We start from the raw sequence: 20,204 nt of genomic DNA on the forward strand, positions 1-20,204 counted from the left end.
AGTCAACTGGCTTTTGTGCTCAAAGGTTCATAAACATAGGGCAAGGGCAAAGGGGAGGGGAGGGCCGGCCGCCGTGCTACTTCTCCTCGGGGACGGTGCTGCCGGGGCCGAGGCCCCCACCGCTACCTGGTTAGTGCCAGGGACTAGGAAAGAGACCGACCTCCCGCCACTGGCACAGCTGGGAGGGAACGCTGCCCTCAGCAGAGGAACTCTGGAGAGCCCCAGCTCCTGGGCCACCCTCTTCTATCCGTGCACAGCGCTAGATGCTCCTGCAACACGGAGGTGCCGTGGCTTTGGCGTTCCCAACTGCGGATGGGAGCTAGCTGTCTGCATCTGGTGCATCAGAATAAGTAGTTTTTTTTAAAAAACACCACATATTTATGTATCTATTTTTATCAGTTTAGTGACTGCTCAAAAATCCCACACTCTGGGTCTTGCTGTGCAAGCTCATCCACTCTGGCCTTGTGCTAAATAGGCATGAAGCTACATTCAGCTAGAAACAGAAAATCTGGTAGGAAAAACTTAAAAACCGTTAAGAGAACATGCATTAATCATCATGGTGGCAGCTAGCTCCAGATATGTGACCAACAAGGAGGGCTTTTACATATATCCTGGTGCATGTACACACATACACAGAAAAAAAAGAAGGAAAAAAAACAAAACCAAAAAACAACAAAAACAACCCCTCAGAGAGGGATTTTTCCCGCAACAGAGAAGTGTATTCAGAACTGAATTTCAGGCATCCACAAAGACTTTGTCAAGTTAATTAGATTGTCTTTTAAGTTACATCCCCTTCCAACTGTGAACACGGTCTCTGAGCGGAGGGATTTTATCACACTACAAAGGTCCCATTCTGCCCTTTCGTTTTCTCTCATGCTGCTCACAACAGCTTCCATGGCTCAAAATATAAAGGTGCTTAGTTACACTTATTCATACTTTGCTTCTTCTCTCCATCCAAGGATTAATCTATGCTGCTTAAAAAGGGCCCAGTGGCAAAGGCCAAAGACAAATATCAATTCCACAGAAAGTTTTTTCTTCCTTTTTTTTTTTTTTAATCCTTTTTAAGAAAGGAGATGATCTGTTTCATCTAAAATCATAGACAAATGCTGTTGAAACAGGAACACAGTGTAATTCTTTAAAATCTTTACCTTCCTACTGTAGGTCCCTTTCTTCAGCACTACTTAACTTCCTTTAAACCGTTATAGTCTTCTTTTTGTTGGAAACTCTTTGAAATGTTTTTCAGAAGCAAAGAAAAGGCACATTTTTTTTCAAGGAAAGCTCTCATTTCTTACTGCTGCAATTGGAAACACTCAGCCTACCCACTTAACTGTAAAAGCTAATGAAAGACCATATACCAGCATTTCTGTGCATGCATGTTTGGCAGTTTTAACTTCCTTTGCTGATAGAGACTGGAAAAAAAAAAGAAGATAAGAAAATGACTTGCCTTCAGTACCTTGGGCTAGGAAAACACATTCCCATTCAATCCCCTACAAAACACACTAGGTGTGCACAAATGGTGTGAACATGGTACTCCTAAATCAGGAATGAGTATTTAGTCTTGATTGGAGGAGGAGGAGGAGGAATAGTGCTACCGGCACTGCCTATACAAGCTTCCTGCTGCAAGATTAACGGGGTTTGATATTATTATGGTTATTTATCCGAAAGAAAACACCACTTTGGCCATTGGCAGCCAGCTGACCATAAGTTGGGGTAGCCAGGACTCCTGTCTGAGCCACTGTACCTGTAAGTTGTGCTCCCCCTCCTTCCGGTGACCCTACCTGTTGGCTGTATTCATTGCTATCAGACCAGTCACAGCAGAAATTCAGCCATCAAATTACATACCTATAGGAGCGCGACATTAGACCGTTGGATCCTCTAGGAATGTGTCTGTGCTCTAAGGATTTTCTGAAACATTTGTGTATTTTGGCTCACCCGAGTGCTGTTTGTCTTGAGGTGGATAGTGAGGAGAAAAAAAAAGGCGATGTGGTGCCAAATGAGAATGTAAAGTGAAATGTGACTCACGCTTGGAGATGTGGCAGTTGTTCATGGTGACAGAAGAAGACTACATTTACCAAAAACAAAAACAAAAAAAAAAGGAAAAAAGCCCACCAAAGCTCCAGATGATTTTTATGCTACCTCAGGTAAACAACAATACCAGAAAAGTGAACGTGTTTGTGAACTTACCCTTTTAAAAAAAGCCCAAAATAAATAAAAAACAAACAAATGGATAAAAAAAGTAACTTTTTCATGTAACATTTTGGAAGGCATATTTTTGATATTGCTGTTTGTAATCTGGCTACCAAAGTCAGCGATGGTTACAGTGCTTCCCTAGTTTTTTCAGTAACACAACCTAGAACTCTTGCTGTATGCAATAATATGAACCGTAAATGTGATTTATTTAATTTTAAGAATCAATATATAAGGCAGTTCCTTCCAACGATTGATCGTCTAATATGATTAAATGTAAAGCTTAACAAAGTACCACATTCCCATTATCCAATTCACAAAGACAGATTTGGTTTAAAAATATGCCTGAAACATATTACAGATAATATCCCAGATGATTATTATGTAAACATTGTTATTACAATGAAATTAATTTGATATGAGCTTCATTTCACATTTTTAATGGCAACGCTGTAACACAGAGGCCTATTTAATCTGTCCAGTATTTGTGCAGGGTTTTAAATGAAGCATACAAAATCTACAGTGTTCTACCTTCTTGTCATGAGGATCCATCTGTTTCCAATTATTGGCCTTTAACTGATGAAGTTCATCAAATTTCATACTAATATTTTCTATGGACAACTGCAGCATATCCCAAAACCCTGCTAAATCCTGGGAGGTCGGCCGTGGATGTGCATTAGGATTCTGCGCAACAGAAGAAAAAAACATGTTGGCTTTAGTACTTCTTAATGTAAAGCATTTGTGCAAATGGCTACAAATCTCGCTAGCAAAGCAGTTTGATCAGATCCAAGTGATGGGGAAGACCCGGAGAGAGGAGCAAAGCAAAGCATTACTTACTGGCAGGTTTTATTTTGAGGAATGTGGCTCGGCGTTGAGCTACTGTGCCCTGCCAACATCCACTCAGCAAAGGCAGCAGGTGCCCCCCACAGACTAAGGGTAAAGGGCCCCTGTGGCAGGATCTGCCACAGGATGTTCCCGGGCACAACTGGTGGCAATCCTATCTGCACTGAAATGAATTGCCAGCCTCTCTTCTTTACTTTCACAAGGAAAGATTCCCCACCATGCTCACACTTGTAAAAAAGAGTAATACCTCTGCAAATGTACATTTCCTGCATGTGCCAATAATGATATATCAATGTGTGAACACTTTTCTTGCACTCTGAGGATGTAACATTGACAAAAATACACTAGGTGAAATTGTCTTAGGCCAATTTTTTTTCTTTTTTTTTTTGTTTGTTTGTCAAGAATAACTTAGGCAGGGTGAAAAGCCCTACATGCAGAAGCACAGTAAACCCATTTTTACAGGCAGATTTTTGGGAAGAATGAAACTGGGACACAGGTGGGTAGCATTGCTTTGTGTGTGCAAACTTATCAGCCCAAGAGCATTGCTCAGAAAAGCACATCTGTACAGTCAGCATCTTCAGCACAGCTTGGGCCAGACCCAAGAAATCCTGTCCTTCTGTCCCTTCAGTGCACCCCAGCTCTGAACATGTTTTGCATGCAGTGGGTGTACACAAAACCATCCCTGCTCCACTGGCAAGGCTTGCAGGAGGGAAGGCTTTCTACAGGATGTCTCTCTATAAGCTGGTTCCCAGCTGAAACTGTTTAATTAAAATGAGATGTTGCGTACACTCACTTCAAGCATGTTTTTTCATAAATGCTGAGAAGTCCCTACACCAGCCAGCAAGGTTTGGTGGGTGCTGTGGCCTTGTCAAACTACACTGATAAATTGTTATTAATTTTGTTGTTAATAAATAAATTAATAGCAGCACCTTGCATGATGTTTTACATGGCTCAAGTTTTACTTTGCCTTTAGTTTTCTTCCTCCTCAGAAGCAATAAACTCAAAAGAGTCAGTTGGTTGCCTTATAAAATTTCTGTTTCTGCTTTTCACAATCACATTTACAGAGGATTTTGGTAGGATGATTATACTATGAAAGGTGCAATTATTGAAAACAATAAAGTATATATTTTTAGAATCATAAGGAGACCAGAGATTACAGTTTGATTCCTAGTTTATCAGTGCTTGACCCTCGCAGATTGCCCAGTTGTCGGCTGTTATTTGCAAAGATGCTCAATCAGAAGGCTTTTTCAGTTTTTATATTAAGAACTGGAAGTCTTATAAAGACAGAGCCAATTTCTGTTGCATTTATCCACTGAGGCAGATTTTAGTCTGGAACTTGTTTCCCAGGAACACCTGAGAAAGCCCAACTCAGGAAATTTCTGATCCACTCCCAAGGACCTTAAGGTATTTTACCCATCTGTGTGCCCATGAAGGGATCAAGGGACAGAACCTTGCTCCTCTGAAGTCAGTAGCAGAGCCTCAGTGATAGTTTACCCAAAGCTTTTCACCTTTATTTTAAGGCTCTCAAGCTATTGTGAAACTCTTGCTGACTCTGACAATTTTGAGTTACTCCCAAATTAATATCAAGGCCTTTACTGGAAAAACTGCCATATTATTCAGAACATCAGTTTAGTTTATGCAGGATTATTCACAGGGTTAGTAAAAGGCACACATTAGTATCCAGCAGAAAAATTACATACCAGGTTTTCTTCACAAAGTTCTCTGAACTGGTAAAATTTCTGAGCCATGAGAAGCTGGGCACTGCCCACTGCAGTTCGAATTTTCCCTAGAACTGAGAGAAAAAGAAGAGTAAGTCACAATGCTTTCTTTGCTGCAGGCAACTAAAAGCCTATAAAAAGAGAGGAGAAAGCTGTGCAGCAGTCAGCTCTGGCTTTCAAAAGGTATGTTATCTTTCAGTCACAAAAAGACAGAAGTTGATAAATCTGAGGTCAGATCTCCACGAGGCAAAAAATATGTAAAAGGTTGCTGCATGTTACTCTCATTCCTCCAGTGAGACCAGTTGCAACCAGTTGTAATGACAGTGTAAATGTGGCTAATCAAAAGCTTCTGCAGGCAGTATAGAAAGCTCACCAAATGTTATTACTATGACCCAGGCTCAGTTTTGAACACAAACCCAGCTCCCTGCACAAGGACATGTGGCTGTCAAGCCCTGTTTGCTTCACCACCTCACTGAGCAACTCACCGAGCAACACTGCCTTATTGTCAGGTGTAGCTGAGAGTTGCTCCATCAGAGCCCCAGAAAGGGGATGATTCTTTTAGCACACGCCAATGAATCTCATCTGGACCTTCTGAGTACTGTCCATGAGCACAATCCAAGGCTGCTTCTGCCTTTGAATTCAAGTGCCCAGGAATGCTTCAGGGAGCAATCGCACCCTGGCCTCTCCTTGCTGGTGTCTTGGAGGTGTCCAAGAGTTCCAGCGCAGCTGACTGAGCACTCCTTTGTACAGACAGCTGGGTACTTACTGCCCCTTTGGACTGACCGAGCGCTGTGAAGGGCTGCAGTGAACCAGAAGACAGCCCATAGTAAATGCCTCTGAATAAAGCAGGAGCTCACACTGTTTTGGTTGCATTCAACCTCACTCAGACACTGGGATTTTACTGCTGCTAGGGGTAGCTGGGAATACACTGCCCCAAACCCAGGCATAGATGGGTGCATTCAGAGACTCCCGGGGGAGTTCTGGTCCAGGGGAGTCTCTGTGTGTACCTGTACGTGTGTGGACACGTGTATGTGTGTACTTTGTGTGTGTGAAAAAAGAAGTGAGAATGCAGAAACACAGCAGAAAGGCACACGTGGCCTCAGCTGGCAGTAAGACAGCGAATCCAGAAAACAGAGTGTGAATTTAGGGACTGCTGAATTGATGCTGTGAGCAAGAAAGCAGCTACCGATTTGTTTGAGATTTCCAATGCTCAGAAAAAAAAGCCAAAACGGTCTTTGAAAAAACAGGCTGGCATCACAGTTTTATCTGTCTCCTTCATTAATTTTCCCTCTCAGCTGAAACTACTTATTATCCCCAATTCTCTGGTTAACAAGTGATTAAAAATAATTTTAATTAATTTTTAAAAATACTACCACTTCCTTAATGAAAAACATGAGTGACAGCCACTGTGTCACAGTTCTCACTATCATTTACTATTCAGAGATATTTGTATTGTCCCATCCCTCAAATAGACACAGTAACTTTTCCATGACAAATTTACAGCCTGGGTATACGAGACAGGTGAAGGAGGAGCAGCAAAAACAAACAGATGAAGTAGCCTGCTCAAGGTGAGTGAATTCCTGTCAGAGCCTAGAAGAGATACTAGTCCTAAGCTGCCATCTTCTGCACCACCCCTTGAGCACAGTCACTTTTTGTATAAAAGCTAAGACAGCATTAACAGAGCTCCCCTGGGAAAATATTGCTAAGTATTTTGATTTACCACAATGAAAAATAAAGAAATGAACACATACATACATAAATACATGCAACTTTGCTATAACCCCTTCTAACAAGATTTTTAGCGTTTCATTGGTCCTGTGACTGGCTGTAGTGCTGGCTACCAGAATGCCACCATACACTGCTTGGTAAGAGAAAGGCCTCTCCAAGGGCTTGAGTAGCCACATGCTAAGCAGACTGGCACAAATACTCATGGTAAACTGAAACCTGATACACAGTAATAACGAAATCTGTGTTCTCCTCCTTTAAGGCAAATGGTTTTTCCTCCACCAGCCTCAAAGCTCACTTCTTAAGGCTTAAGTGGGATGTGGAGTTCATTTATACTTCAGACATACAAAGGGGGGGAAAAAAAGGGGGAGGGAAGAGAGAGTCTGCACGTTTTTTTCAGAACCTATAGGAGAGAGCTCTGTGAACACACACAGAGCCCAGACTTTCATTTCATTCCCAGAACTCAGCTCAGCACTGCCAGGAAATAGCCATGAGCTGGAAGATTCACTAAGCAGAATATTTTCAGCATATTGCGCAGGGAGTTTTGCACACAACTCTCATTATTGTTAGCAAGGCTTGCGTGTCTAATTCTATGCGCACAGTGCTGAAAATGGACCCCTTGGTGTGTCTCGTCATTTATGCAACCCAATATGCAAACCACTCAACTGAAAGGACTTTTCAATAGTAGGAGGAGCTACTCCGAGAGCTTTCATGTGGTTCCCATTGTTATGAAAACTCTTCCCACTGAGTATATTTGGGAACAGCTGCCTCATCTGGAGCTCGGCCACTCTGACGCTTCCCAAGACTTGAGAAGGGGAGAAAAACATCTCTCAACTTCTTGGGAAAAAAAAAAAAAGATGAGGTGGGCTTTTCCTGGAAACCTGCACCAAATGAGTTGGAAATCACATCCCAAGCATGAAGAAATGCATATACAACTTGTTGGTGATGGATGGGAATGTATCCCTTTCTTCTGGGGAAGAAGAGCTTTAATATTCAGAGATCTCAACAGAGGGAAAAGGAAGTCCTTGTCCTTGGCTGCCTAGTGACTGGCTATTTGCCTAAAAACCATCATCCCAGCTGACTGCGGGATGCATGCTGATGCTGTTCTCTATTGTTGCCACTTCTGTTGTAGCTGTGGCTGTATCTAGTCAAGTGTCACTGATTCCTTGCCCCTCAAAAGCAAGGGGTCTGTTAATGTGCAACTCGTCAACAACCAACTCTGTCACGGAAGTTAGCGGGGAGGGGGGGAAAGACAAAACACAAAGCATGCAAAAAACTGAAAGGAATGTCTCTAGAAGACACAAAGCCTTATCAATAGACTAAGTTTGTTTCTAAACCCACGTTGCTCATACTGTTTCAAGGCACAGTGCTCATTTTGCTTACTCAGTCAAAATCTCTGGTGCCCAACAGAAAGGCCAAGGTGTAATGAAAAATCAAAAACAAAAACAGACCAATAGATTTTCTTAGCAGAAAAGTCTGCAAGGTTTGCAGCCAAATACCAAGAAAATAAATGGAATTGCAAAGATAATACTCAAAACAAATCAGAAAAGAATCAGAGAAATCTTTAACAGCAAGGGAGATGGGGTACAGGAGGAAAAACACATAAACATTCAAATTGATGTGTTCAGCTAATAGGATACAAAGAAAACGTATAAAACCAAGCAACAAAAAATCCCAACCCATCAAGATGCAATCATAATGGATTTAAACACCTATATAATGTTATTCATATCTGCTTTCTGTTCTATACAGGGCTATACAGCACACTCAGCACTGTTGGATCTGAATGCCTTCCAGTAATGCATTAAGCAACATTATTAACATCCATCATATGCTCTGCTGTCACCTCTTCCCCAGAGGGAAAAGTGTGTGTACTGCAGTGGGTTTTTTTTATAGTTTGAATTTTTCCTGTTGTTTTGTTTTGTTTTTTTTTTTCTTCCTCCCTTCTTGCTTTGACCCATCTTCCTTGTAAATCCAGTTCGTTCCTGTGACATTTTTTAAGACATGGACAATTATGTCTATTCTTGAAGAACTTATAGCTATTTTGATGGAATTCTGCTACTTTGGAATGCCTCCTCACTATTACTGTTCTTATCTAGGAATCACAGAATATTATTCATGGACAGACACATAGCAGTGAATATCCTTGTGTCTTTGACCCCTCAACATGTTCTTCTTTTAAAATATTATTGAAAATAGACTTGGACTATGTGCTGTCCAAGCAGTAAGTTCTTGCTTCTCTTGGTTCTAAGAATTGCTTAGGACCTGTTTTGAAATTGTAGAGCTCTATGTATTTCCCTCCTCCACGTCTTCATCAGAAAAGAAATAGGAAAACAACAAAATAAAAGAATTGTGGACACAAGCAAAAAAATAGTTATTGTCATCTGCTCTAACTAGGAAGGTGGCTATGCGTGTAACAAGGATAACAAAATAGAAGAAAATAACAAAACCCACCTGAAGTGATGTGAAAAGTAATCACATAGAAGCCAGGGGAGTTTTGAGAAGGGACAGCATTATTTGGCCTTAAAACCCCAACTGATGTATTTGCATTTGAACTTTGACAGGCCCCAGGGTCTAACAAGTGACAAAGGAGGCACTTTAGGACTCAGACTATCAAATGCCCTTATAATGTGAAAACACCTGGTTGATAGGCAGGGCCCAAGCTAGGGAACAGAATACCAGGGACTTGCTCATTGCCCCAGGAGCAAGTGGCAGGAACAATAGCTGAAATTACAGGGACACAGCCTGACATTTGCGTTGCAGATGTTGGCTGGGCACAATGCATATGAAGCAATCCTGCCACAGAGCTGTCACAATCCATTTCCAAGCCAGGATGGACCAGCATTTTAGCCTATTCATGTTGACAGACCTACATTTAAATAATGCCAAGCATGACAAAAGCCAGGAAATTCAAAGTTAAAGCTACTGCTCAGGTCTTAAGCTCAGCTGTTAAGGAGAAAACAGCCAAATGGAACAAACTAGGGAAGGAGCAGTCCTTTCTTTGAGTCATATATACTTACAGGAGTGATCTCATTGAAATTAATAGGGCTGCCTGCATGAGCAAATGCTGTTCGTTTGGATTGAAGCAGTTTCCATGTGTTCTCTGACTTACTTGGCTTTTATTAGCACATTCAATGTTTTTTTCCCCTAACTAGATCCTTTCCTTGCTTGTGGATTTCACTTTTTGTCCTACTAGCCTCTAGGCACTGGTAGGGCTTTCCTTGCTGGCTTCCTTTGAGAAACCCTCGTGTATGGAGATGTTCCATCTGGGGACAAAAGGATAAGAAAAGGATAAATTTGGCATGTGGCCAGAGGCACGTAGCCAGGGGGATTCCAGCAGGACTCGGCCACATGTCAGGCTGGTGACCATCCCTCTGCACGGCTGTCCCAGCCCACTGCAGGATGAGGCACTCTCCCTCCTCGGAACAGCAGAGACCAGGGTTGCTCGGAGAAGCCCTGCAGAGGAATGGCAAATGGTTTTCTGTGCTTGTGGCTGAGAGTGAACTCATGGGTCTCTTGTTCTTTTGCCATGCACAACTATTATGGAAAATGTACCCTTTTTTCTAAACTTTATTCCCTCATGTCTAACCTTTTCTTTTTATGTTTTCTTTTGAAACAATCGAAACAAACCGAAACAGCAGACACAGTGTGTAAGCATTGCATAATTTGCCAGACCCGAATGAATTTGTAGAGGCTCTGGTCTTGAGCAGTGAGGTTCCTGCAGATTTGAGGTCAACCTGTATTCACAGACTTGCCCAGAGGGCTGCCATATACACGCAGGAGAGTTATAATGACATGTCTTGTGAGAGCTTTGGTTTTCTGTTATAGTTTTTACTTGATTGGCCTGGCTTGTCTCACCACTAAACCCACATTACACCTGACTTGTGGTGAATCAGACCTGCTGTTTGCTTCCGATGGTTATCTTTACACCGAAGCCACAGTACAGCCCCATGTGAAAGAGAAACTTCTGGAGGGGGCAGGGGGAGGCAAAATGAAGCTTTCCGGTTCTTCCAAGAAGGTCAGTGCTCCATGTGAAATACAAACAACAGCAAAAAAACCCCTCCAAAGACAGGCCAAGGCCATAGGAGTATGTTCCTGTGCCCACCATTGCTGGGAAAAGAAGTGGTCAGGGCTGTGCAGGGAGCCAGGTCTGCTGCTGCTAATTTTGTATGTAAATGGTGACAACAGAGGCCTGAGCCTATAAAGACACCAACATCTGTGGTGAGACTCTGACTGCTTGAAATTTTGCAGGGGAGAGGTAGGAGGAGCAAGCAGATGGTTGAGGAAAAAACCAAAAAAAGTCAACAGTTGATTTCACTTGAGGCCTGATCCAAAGCGTCAATCAGTTCTCACAAGGTGTTTAGCCTCAGATGTGTAACATCTTTTCTATTTTTTTTTTATAAGAGCCCTAGAGTTTGTAGCCAACTTCCCTGTAACTGCAAAATACACTGAAATCATATCAAGTATGCTAGCTTAAAGTGTGAGTGGTGTTCATCTGCCTGTCACACATGCTGTGGCTTATCATCAGAAAATTATTTCAGATAAAACCAGAATACACTATACAATAAATAATTCATGGCGGAAGGGAAGCCACATTTCTCTCTATATTGGCATTTCATCGTGCAGCCGCTGAACCACAGCTTGTTTTTATACAGAGCAGCAGACTCCATTTCCCAGCTAGAAACATTCAATCCCATCTGGTAGATTCATTCCCAGCTAGATAATACCCTACGTATCTATGTAACATACAAGCTACTGTCAAACAGCAGCGAGCCGTCTCCCCGAGACAGCTGTTCCGCACAAGGGCCGCATTGTCTGAAGGAAGCGCGGATCGTTTTACGTGGAGCGCCGGGGGGATGAGCCCTCTGTCAGCTGCCATGGCATCGAGAAAACCTCGCTCATCACACGTTCTCGTTATTTTGTTATCTGGCCAAACACATGCCGGGGATGTCAGGTTGGAAACAAAGGATGCATTCCCTGCTCTGGTTATGTTTCATTAGGGAAAGCAAAGCAAATGCACCTCCTCTCCTCCCTTCCTCTCTCTCTTTAAAGTTTATAGATGTATGAAAAAGACGTTTTTTGGGGCAGGGTTTGTAACAACCAGGCTTTTGTTTCTGGCACTGCTGAGAGGGCAGAGTGGCCCCGGCCATATGCTTTTCCTTGGCACCAGGTAGAGCGCGACATGCTGAGCCGCAGCAGAAAGCCCTGCGCAGCCTCTGTGGGAGGCAGCTGCCACGTGCCACAGCAGCTGACAGAGTCACACTGAAGTAAGTAATGCAACAGTGGCTACCAGACCCAGGTGACTCTTTTCCTCCTGCCATTACCAGTGATCACATGCTAGGTGTGCTGTGAGGAGGCATTGGAAATAGCCAGCCGAACCATTCCTCTTTCCTCCCCCTAACTGACTCCTCCCACTGATTGCTCAAAGAGCCCTTTAAAACTGTCTTGTATCAAAGACACCAAGACATTGAGAGAAAATTTCGTACAGATACGTGTTTTCTGCATCCATCAGCGTCGTAAAATTCACTTCATGTTCTTTTCCTACTACTTTATTGGTGCACCAACTACCTTGGTGTACAAATAAAATATTTTATAGGTTTTCCCAGTATTATCAGTTCATAGAATGACAGAATAGTTTAGGTTACAGAGGACCTTTAAAACTAATCTAGTTTCAGCCCCACTGCTATGGGCAAGGACACCTTCCACTAGACCAGGTTGCCCAAAGCTCATCTACCTGGCCTTGAGCCCTTCCAGGGATGGGGCATCCACAACTTCCCTGGGCAACCTGTTCCAGTACCTCGCCACCCTCATCGTAGAATATGTTTTCCTTATGTCCAGTCTAAGTCATTACAACTTTAAAAAGTTGTGAATTTCCTGTTTGTTATGTGTTCACACTCCTTTTTCAATCTAAAATCTCATCGTTCATGAGGTTTATTTCTTTATACTACAGAAACAACAGAAACCCTTTTATTCTGATACATGGTCAAAGAGATTTTTGAATGCATTTATGGCGTGAATTAAAAATGAGATTCAAAAATTCTAGAACGTGGGCAATCTGGATCTGCTTTAAGGTCAAACCTTCTATATATTTTCTTCAGAAGAAATTGTTAGTCTATTATATAACATAAATTTTTTAGAAATAGAAAACCTTTACGTATCTTAAAATTCAGGTTGTCTTATACTTGCCATTAAAATTAATTTCCAATTACAATTGCTTACAATTTTGTTCAACTTGGACTATCTAGATCATACCTTTTCATTCACTGGGTTGAACGGAAAGTTCCAGCAGAAACAGCTTATGCATTTCTAAGAATTCTTTTCCCAGTGTTAATTTCTTTCCTTTCATAAACCAAAACCTTTACATTTCAAAAGAACTCAAACATCTCTCTTCTTGAGAGAAAAGGTCAGAAAATTTTTAGAAGCAATTCTGGAGCTGAAATAGAAGTCCTTGCTTTGGTAGAAGCTAATTTGGGGGTTGGAAAAATATTACTTGTATATCCAGGAAAATATGCTTAGGCGTGCCTAAATAATAAAAAACTGAATTCTCTATAAGCAGCTGCTCCTTAGTGTTTCCCAGAAGCTCACTTCTAGAATTTGAAACAGCTTTATTTGCAAGGAGCATGTTCATAAGCTCACAGATTTACCTCTGTCTAATGTTGTCAGCTAGCAATAGTACTGTTCCTTGTAGGAGAAATAAATGGGAAAAAACCCTTCATTTTTGCCAGGAGAAAAAATTCTGGATTGGGAAACACTCGCTCAGCCTTTCTGCCCTAATTAGAGTGAACGAGCAAGATGTGAACTATTCAACCCTCAACCCTTCTGAGTAATGAAGGTTTACTAGACAGTCCTATTACTTTACAGGTAGGTTAATATTGCTGTCAGGGGTGACAACTGAGATGTAGTTTGCATGTGTGTGGTTTTTTTGTCACACAATATGAAGAGCTTGTTTTATTGGCACGGTCAAAGCCTATGAGAACTGTAAGGGAGATACAGGGAGGCTGGAGAGGGGAAGGCAGAGAGAGAGAGAGGGGACAATTCGGAAGCGTAACTGAAATCTCTTTCAGTCGGAAGAAATATCTAAACACTGTTATGCCAATCACCATCTGAAAAGGCAACTAAAATATGACTTTAATTAAAAGGAACTACAATCTGTTAAACTATATTCTAAGGTTATGAGAAGTGATTTCAAATAGAAGAGTTAAGAAACATTAATACTACAAGATCCCTAACCACACTCTCCTAATTATCCGTTGAACTATGCAATCCCAAAAGCTAATACCACTGGAGTTTCAGAAGTGCCGAGCATTTGCATTCCCTGTCAGCTTTAATAAGGATTATTATATACATACATACAGTCCTTTTGAGAATCACAACCATAGCTTCATTAGCTAAGTAAGAAAGGGCACAATACAGAATTCACTGGGGTGAATTTGACCTATATTGAATACTTCTTTGCAGTTGCAATATTACTGTGTGTGGTTACTTACTGTCCTCAGGTAAGTTGTTTTCACGTTCTTCTCTCTCCATCTGTTGGCACCAACCCTCCATACGATCTCTCTCTGCCTGAAGTAGCTTCAGAAACCAGTGGCCATCTCGTGGGCACACTGACCTTTGAACAGCTTCCAGAGGATCTTCAGTAATAGAGTCAATCCATGGGTCAGGAGGAGGTAAAATTGACGGATCAAAATCTGTGTCAAAGTCATCATCCACTGCACATGCATGGTAGTGGTTTCCTGACCCTTGTATGCTAACGGTAGAGGTGCTTGCATCTCGGGAAAATTGTCTTGATATTTGTCCAGAACATGTATTATCCTCTTGAGGGTCGATTATTTCAAAGTTCTCATGGAAATCCAGGTCTGCTTGCACAGCTGTTGTTACACTATTAGATCGTGTAAACCTGCGAAAGCTTTGGAGAGCACAAACAGAAAATGTTTAGAAAGTTTTTTCTAGGTAACTCAGTATGGAAGGACTTACTAAGATTTTGCCACTCTTCCCGAGACTGGCAGTCACACCTCTCAGTCCTACATTCAGGTGGTTTTTTCTTGAAATGATCAGCATAATCTTTTTCTTCTCATTGCAAGCAAACAAACAAGCATCTCTCTTTTTCCATGCAAGCTCACTCTTTATTGAGAAAAGGACCTCTAACTGTTATGTGGTTTAAGAAAGCCAGAGGCCAGCTCAAGAGAGAGCTAACAGTGCCAGTAGCTCAGGTTTTTAGGTTACTGATTTATTTCAGAAGTGGTTTATATTTCAGTTTTTTGGGTGTGTAGCTTCACACTCCTGTGAAGTTACACTCCCAGACTCAAAAGCTACATTTAAAAATCATACATGTGAAATCAGTAAGATGCTAATACCAATGAGTCTACTACATATGTAATACTATACATTCAATTTATACAAAAAAGTACTTTTAACTCAGGTAAGTATTTTTAATCCTTCTTCATAACTACTTTTCATAATTATGTATCTGCCATCTCTTACAATTTTAGTGCCTGTTGCCAGTGTCCAGACATTCTATTTTTCACATTCAAACTTCGGTTTCAAAATGATCTGTTTTTCACCAAAGCTAGCATTCTGCCTGTCTGTGTCACCCTTGTTGTGGTGGCTGCTCTCCTGTAGGCAGCTTCCTCTATCCTTGCAGAGTTCCCCTGTGTTGGGGCATCTGAGGGCTGAGAACAACCCTGAGGTCAAGAGCAGGGAAGAGAGGAGGTCTGGGGGTTTGGGTCGGGGTGGGTTTTCTTTACGCAAACAGCACTTCAAATTCTGCAGTCTGAGGGGTCTGATGTGAAAAGGCTGACAGAGGAGGAGCACAGAGAATTATGAGGAGTGAAACACGACTAATGCTGTTGCAGGGGGTGGTAATGAGAGTCCATTTGATTAGCAGTGAATTGTGGAAGGCATGAGTGGAAAACAAGTGAGGCAGAACTGCTGTCTTGCCCCATGATGAAAAAGAAGGTAGAACCATAAAGTAATTAACATAGATGTCTCTTAAATCAGTAATATTTAGTGTTCAGAATTAATAGTTTTGAACTGAATAGGGACAGATTCCCATCTCCTCTTCTTACAAATCCAGGATGCCTGTGCACTCATGCAGCGAGTAGTTTCCAATTTGCTCTCAATCTCACATCTACACTAAACTAATATTAGGACCCATTTCCCTGTGATATTTTGGCTGTTTTGCCCTTTCCAGTTCTGTTTTTAGTTTACGCTCAAGCAGCAGTGAAAATGCTGAAAAGATGATGGAACTGGATGCTGGGTGCCATTTCACTTCCTTTCATTTATATTCCACCTTCCACTGAAGAGCAATAGCCAATCAGACAAGTACAACTGACGGCAAAATTTCATCAAGTATATCTATTCTGCAGCTGGTGAGGGAGCAGATGGAAGGATGCTGGGGGAGAATTTAATGTCCTATATACCTGGTGCATCCAGATAGCTCAGGAGGACTGCAGCAGACTTCAAGGAGGATTGTAACAGGTCCTGCTGATAGAGGAAATTAATGGCTTTTGATCTGGGGTTTGAGTGGAGTAGAGCAAAGCAAAACAGGAGTTGAGGAAGGTCCTCCATTAAAAAAACAAAAACACAATTATTGCTCTGTAGAAGAAGGCTCAAATTAACATCTCAGCCATACCAGTCCCAGGAAAACTTTAATAATATACTGTGTATGTATTTTTTTTAATAATCACAAGCATTTTAACATAGTGCCTGCTGCTTGCAGTTCTTCTGAAAGAGATGTTGTGCCACTGTAGCTGTGCATGATATGCACCAGCAAACTGAAAAATAGAGTGCACAGGATTCTTCAGCTTGCTAGTATTTATCCATTGGAAAGAAGAGAAAAACATTTTGTTATGGACTGATACAGCAGAAGAAGTTAGAAAGGGAGGACAAGGGTCACTGGGGAGGTGAAATCCCTTCCACAGGAGAAAAGATTTAGAAAATTAGATGGCTGAGGAGGACTATGAGATATCTGTGAAATCCTGACTAGGGGATGTTTCACCATTTCTCTGAGTGCAATAACTGTGCAGAGGAAGGCAGCCAGTTGGAAGGCTTAAGGTCTAAAGATCTACATCTAATCAAAGGAAGTACTTCTTCACACAATGTGTAATTAAATTGCCACCCTAGGAAAAAGCAAAGGTAAAAATAGGTTCAAAGAGAACTTGATCAAATTCACAGGAAGAGCCATTACACATCTCATATTTGGCTTAGGAAGTCCCTGAACAACAGAATACTAAATCGGGAATGTCTATTGGGAGAAGTAGTGCTTAGTTCACACACTTTATTCTTTACACACACTCCTTTATACTTTTCCTAAGTATCTGCTACGGGCAGATATCTGGCAGAGAAAGGCTATCATACTAGCACTAGTGATTAGAAAGACACTAGCCTTAGGCTAACATTATAGTAAAAATCTATCGGTCCAATCCATATTAGGTTTTTTAGAAATTGCTTTAATTTGACCACCAGCCTTATCTGCACTAAAATACACACACACACATACACACACACACACACACACACACACACACACACACAGAGAAAACCACATGTGTGCCCACCTAGGCACATGCTGACTGAGGATTTCTTTTTAGTCGTTTAGTCAGGGTTCACTGAGAGCCAAGGCATTAGTACATAGTGTACTTTTCCACACCTTCCATAGCACTGGTGAGAAAAGCAAATGCCTTAGTCCAGGCTTGCTCTTCTTCATGTCCCTGCCTCCATGTCACAGCCACCTTCTGCTTTCTTCAGTGCCCTAGACTCTGACACTCTTCTGTTTCAGATGACCACTTGTGTTTTCAGTTAACACCCTGGCTTTTCAGTGTATGCCAAAACCCAAATCTGAAAGCATCAAAGTCTGCTTGACAGGAGGATGTATTGCTGGAGGCTCTACATTTCAAGCCTTTCAGGAGTGTACTCTTACTGGGTTCAGTATGAGCTAGTACCACCAAAGCCAAACTCTGCTTAACAAATGAAATAGAATGACCTACTTTTTTTGCCTTTGTTTTATCTATATAATAGTATGCTACAGGTTTGCATGACAGTTTCTTGGCACTGGATTATGTAACTTATCTGTCTTCAAAAGAAAAACAACTTGGCAATAGAATATAGCATCAGTTCAAAATTAAAAAAATACTTCCAAGGAAATGTATTTTGAAAAAAAATGGAAATGCAGGAAGGCACTATCTGCCTGCCTCCAACTCATCTATATAAAATGCCTAATAGATGGTAATTTTAGTCTCTAACACGGCTTCCTCACTCACTTCCAGGATGTTTCACTCTTAAAAAGTACCATTTGTATCCCACATTAACCTTTTTTGCTTTGCTCTCAGTTAAAACTCCATACTAGAGGAGAGCTGTTGAAGATAAAGTTTTTGCTACTTCTACCATATAAAACATTCAAAAGTCTACCTAAAAAAAAGGAAGAAGTTCAACAGAGAGGTTTGCTTCTTCTTCTGCTTTCAAGCTTGGCCCTTTTGTACTCAGTTATGCCCTGCAGGCACAAGGCGTAATAATTACAGCTTCAGAGAACTGCAGCAGATATCTGGCCTAGGGTGCAGAAAGCCATGAAACCTCAGACTGGATAAACCAGTATGGAGAACAACAGAATGATGTGTTTTGAACAATAACAAGGTCACTTGTTGGCATTCAATTCTCAGCTTCTAAGTCTTTGGCTTTCTTTTTCAAAACATGTTTGCAATTCAGCTTAGATAACTTGACTCATTCCTGAAAAAAAACCCAAATCCAAAACCCCAGAAAAGGTCTGGATTTCAAAACAATTGATGCATGGTCAATCTCACAGGTATTTAGGTTAAATCCAGCCTTACTTTACCCACTGGCTGTCCTCCTTCTTGGTGATAGGCTTCTCTGCTAAGGTTGCAGCTGCTGTCAGCAGAACAGAACAAACTGCAGAAGGAGTTAGCAGATATGGTACCATGTTTCTAATGGCAGGAACAATATTCCTGCTCCAACCCCATTCCTTGCAGCAGCTCATCTTTGTTCATCACATTGTTTTAAGCTGGTTGGTTTATTTGTTGTTTTTTACCAACTCTTGGCCTTTGCATTGCAGAGCAGAGATGCTGGCTGGATCTCTCAGCCTCCCTCCAGGGCTCAGTCTGGGGCAGGGAGGCTATTGCCAATCAGCAGGGTGTGAACAGAAATTTATGGCCAATTCTGCCAAGGCCAACCTTGCAGCAGCTCACCAGCTGGCTGGGAGAGCCACCAGGGTTGTAGGCATTCCTTTGGCTCACAGGCAGCTGTGGCCAGAGAAGGAGACTGGCCCTGTCAGAGCCAGGGCCTGCTTTGCCTTTTGCTGACCAGAGCAGCAGTTCCTCCTACAAGCATGCACGGGGTGGGAGGGGATGTGGGGAATGAGTCCCACCAGGTTAGGACTGGCCAGAGGGTCTGGTGTGGGTTGCAAAGGACATTTAAACGTCATCTAATCCAACCTCCCTGCAATGAGCAGGGACATCTTCAACTAGATCAGGTTGCTCCAAGCCCTGTTCAGCCTGATCTGGAATGTTTCCAGGAATGGGACACCTGCGACCTTCAGAAATTCTCACTGGAATGGCTTCCACCATGGAGAATACAGATAGCCAGAAAATGCTGCTGAGAAAAGCCATGCAAGGAGTCTTCAGAATCACAGAATATTCTTAGTTGGAAGGGACCCAAAAGGATCATCAAGTTTGACTCTTAGCCCTGCACAGGACATCCCCCAAATGTCACATCATGTACTTCTTGCTTAGCTTACCCAAAATACAGACTTGAAAGTTCTAACAAGTGCAGCGTTGAGAAGTTTGAGTTAGTTTGTAGGACTGGCCTATTGTATAGATAGGACACTAAAATTCTGAGTATTTTTTGTTGGACAGTAAGTAACCAAACCCAAAAACCTACAGGAAAACCAGAAAAATATGAGTTTATATAGTAACAAAATCCAAAGATGTGAGTTTGGTTTTTTTTCCCCTGAAAGAGACAGCACAGGGTTTTTGTTTGATTGTTTGCTTTATGTTACCATATTTTATTTTTAATTTTATTATTATTTCAATTGATTCCCCTTTATACCATATCAAGAGGTGTGCTGTGGTAGGATATACTTTGTGTATCAAGATCTTGTGGATTCCTGTATATCAAGATATACATATCTTATGTATATTGTATGATATTTTATATCCTTGGTGCTCCAGAAACCAGAGAAGAGGGAGATGGACCATCTGTCCACTGCATTCTCCTATGCCAGTGTTCTTACTCCAGAAACTACCGTTGTTTCAGTATTCAAAAGTTATTGTGATGGGAAATCAGGTACAATCCCCAGCTGATGGTACATCTAGAACAATGAGCGAGACCATTTTGGAGGTGAGGATGTAATAGGAGGAGATTTTGGGGCAGGCAAGATAAATTACAAGGGAGACTAAAACTGATTACAGAGCCATGGGACCGAAAACCCGTTGCTCACGAAGAATGCATGCTAATTGTTTTTGGCAGAATAAATTACTTATTTTTTTCCTGCTTCAGTAGAACTGGTTGATTTCTAACAGCTCAATTATCTTCTGTCAGTGAGGAGGGTGGTCTCTTGAGGTCAAGAAGAAGTTACAGGTAGAAAGAAAGGACAAACAGAAATGGACAGAAATTGAAGAGCCCTGAGATTGCATGGATGAGTACACTTTTCAAAACTGCCCTGCAAGGAATAAGGGAAGGAGATTTTTGTTAGGGTTTTGTCAGCATCATGGGGAAGGTCAG

The 20,204-nt window shown here is 41.7% G+C and overlaps 1 protein-coding gene across 6 annotated transcripts in view; it reads right to left on the reverse strand.

The window, feature by feature from the left end:
- DLGAP1 (DLG associated protein 1) overlaps positions 1–20,204 on the reverse strand; it is a 403,326-nt gene that overhangs the window by 4,215 nt on the left and 378,907 nt on the right. For all 6 annotated transcript variants that reach the window (XM_088054765.1, XM_088054779.1, XM_088054756.1 and 3 more), the window contains 3 exons: positions 13,961–14,379; positions 4,731–4,822; positions 2,719–2,871 (listed from right to left, as the gene is read on the reverse strand). In XM_088054765.1, coding sequence (XP_087910891.1) covers positions 2,719–2,871; positions 4,731–4,822; positions 13,961–14,379 — 664 coding nt within the window. The remainder of the gene's footprint in view (positions 1–2,718; positions 2,872–4,730; positions 4,823–13,960; positions 14,380–20,204) is intronic.

This window comes from Pseudopodoces humilis, chromosome 1 (assembly GCF_049639895.1).
Source record: "Pseudopodoces humilis isolate 2021_Gansu_Grassland_sample_001 chromosome 1, ASM4963989v1, whole genome shotgun sequence".
In the NCBI taxonomy this organism is placed as follows: domain Eukaryota; kingdom Metazoa; phylum Chordata; class Aves; order Passeriformes; family Paridae; genus Pseudopodoces; species Pseudopodoces humilis.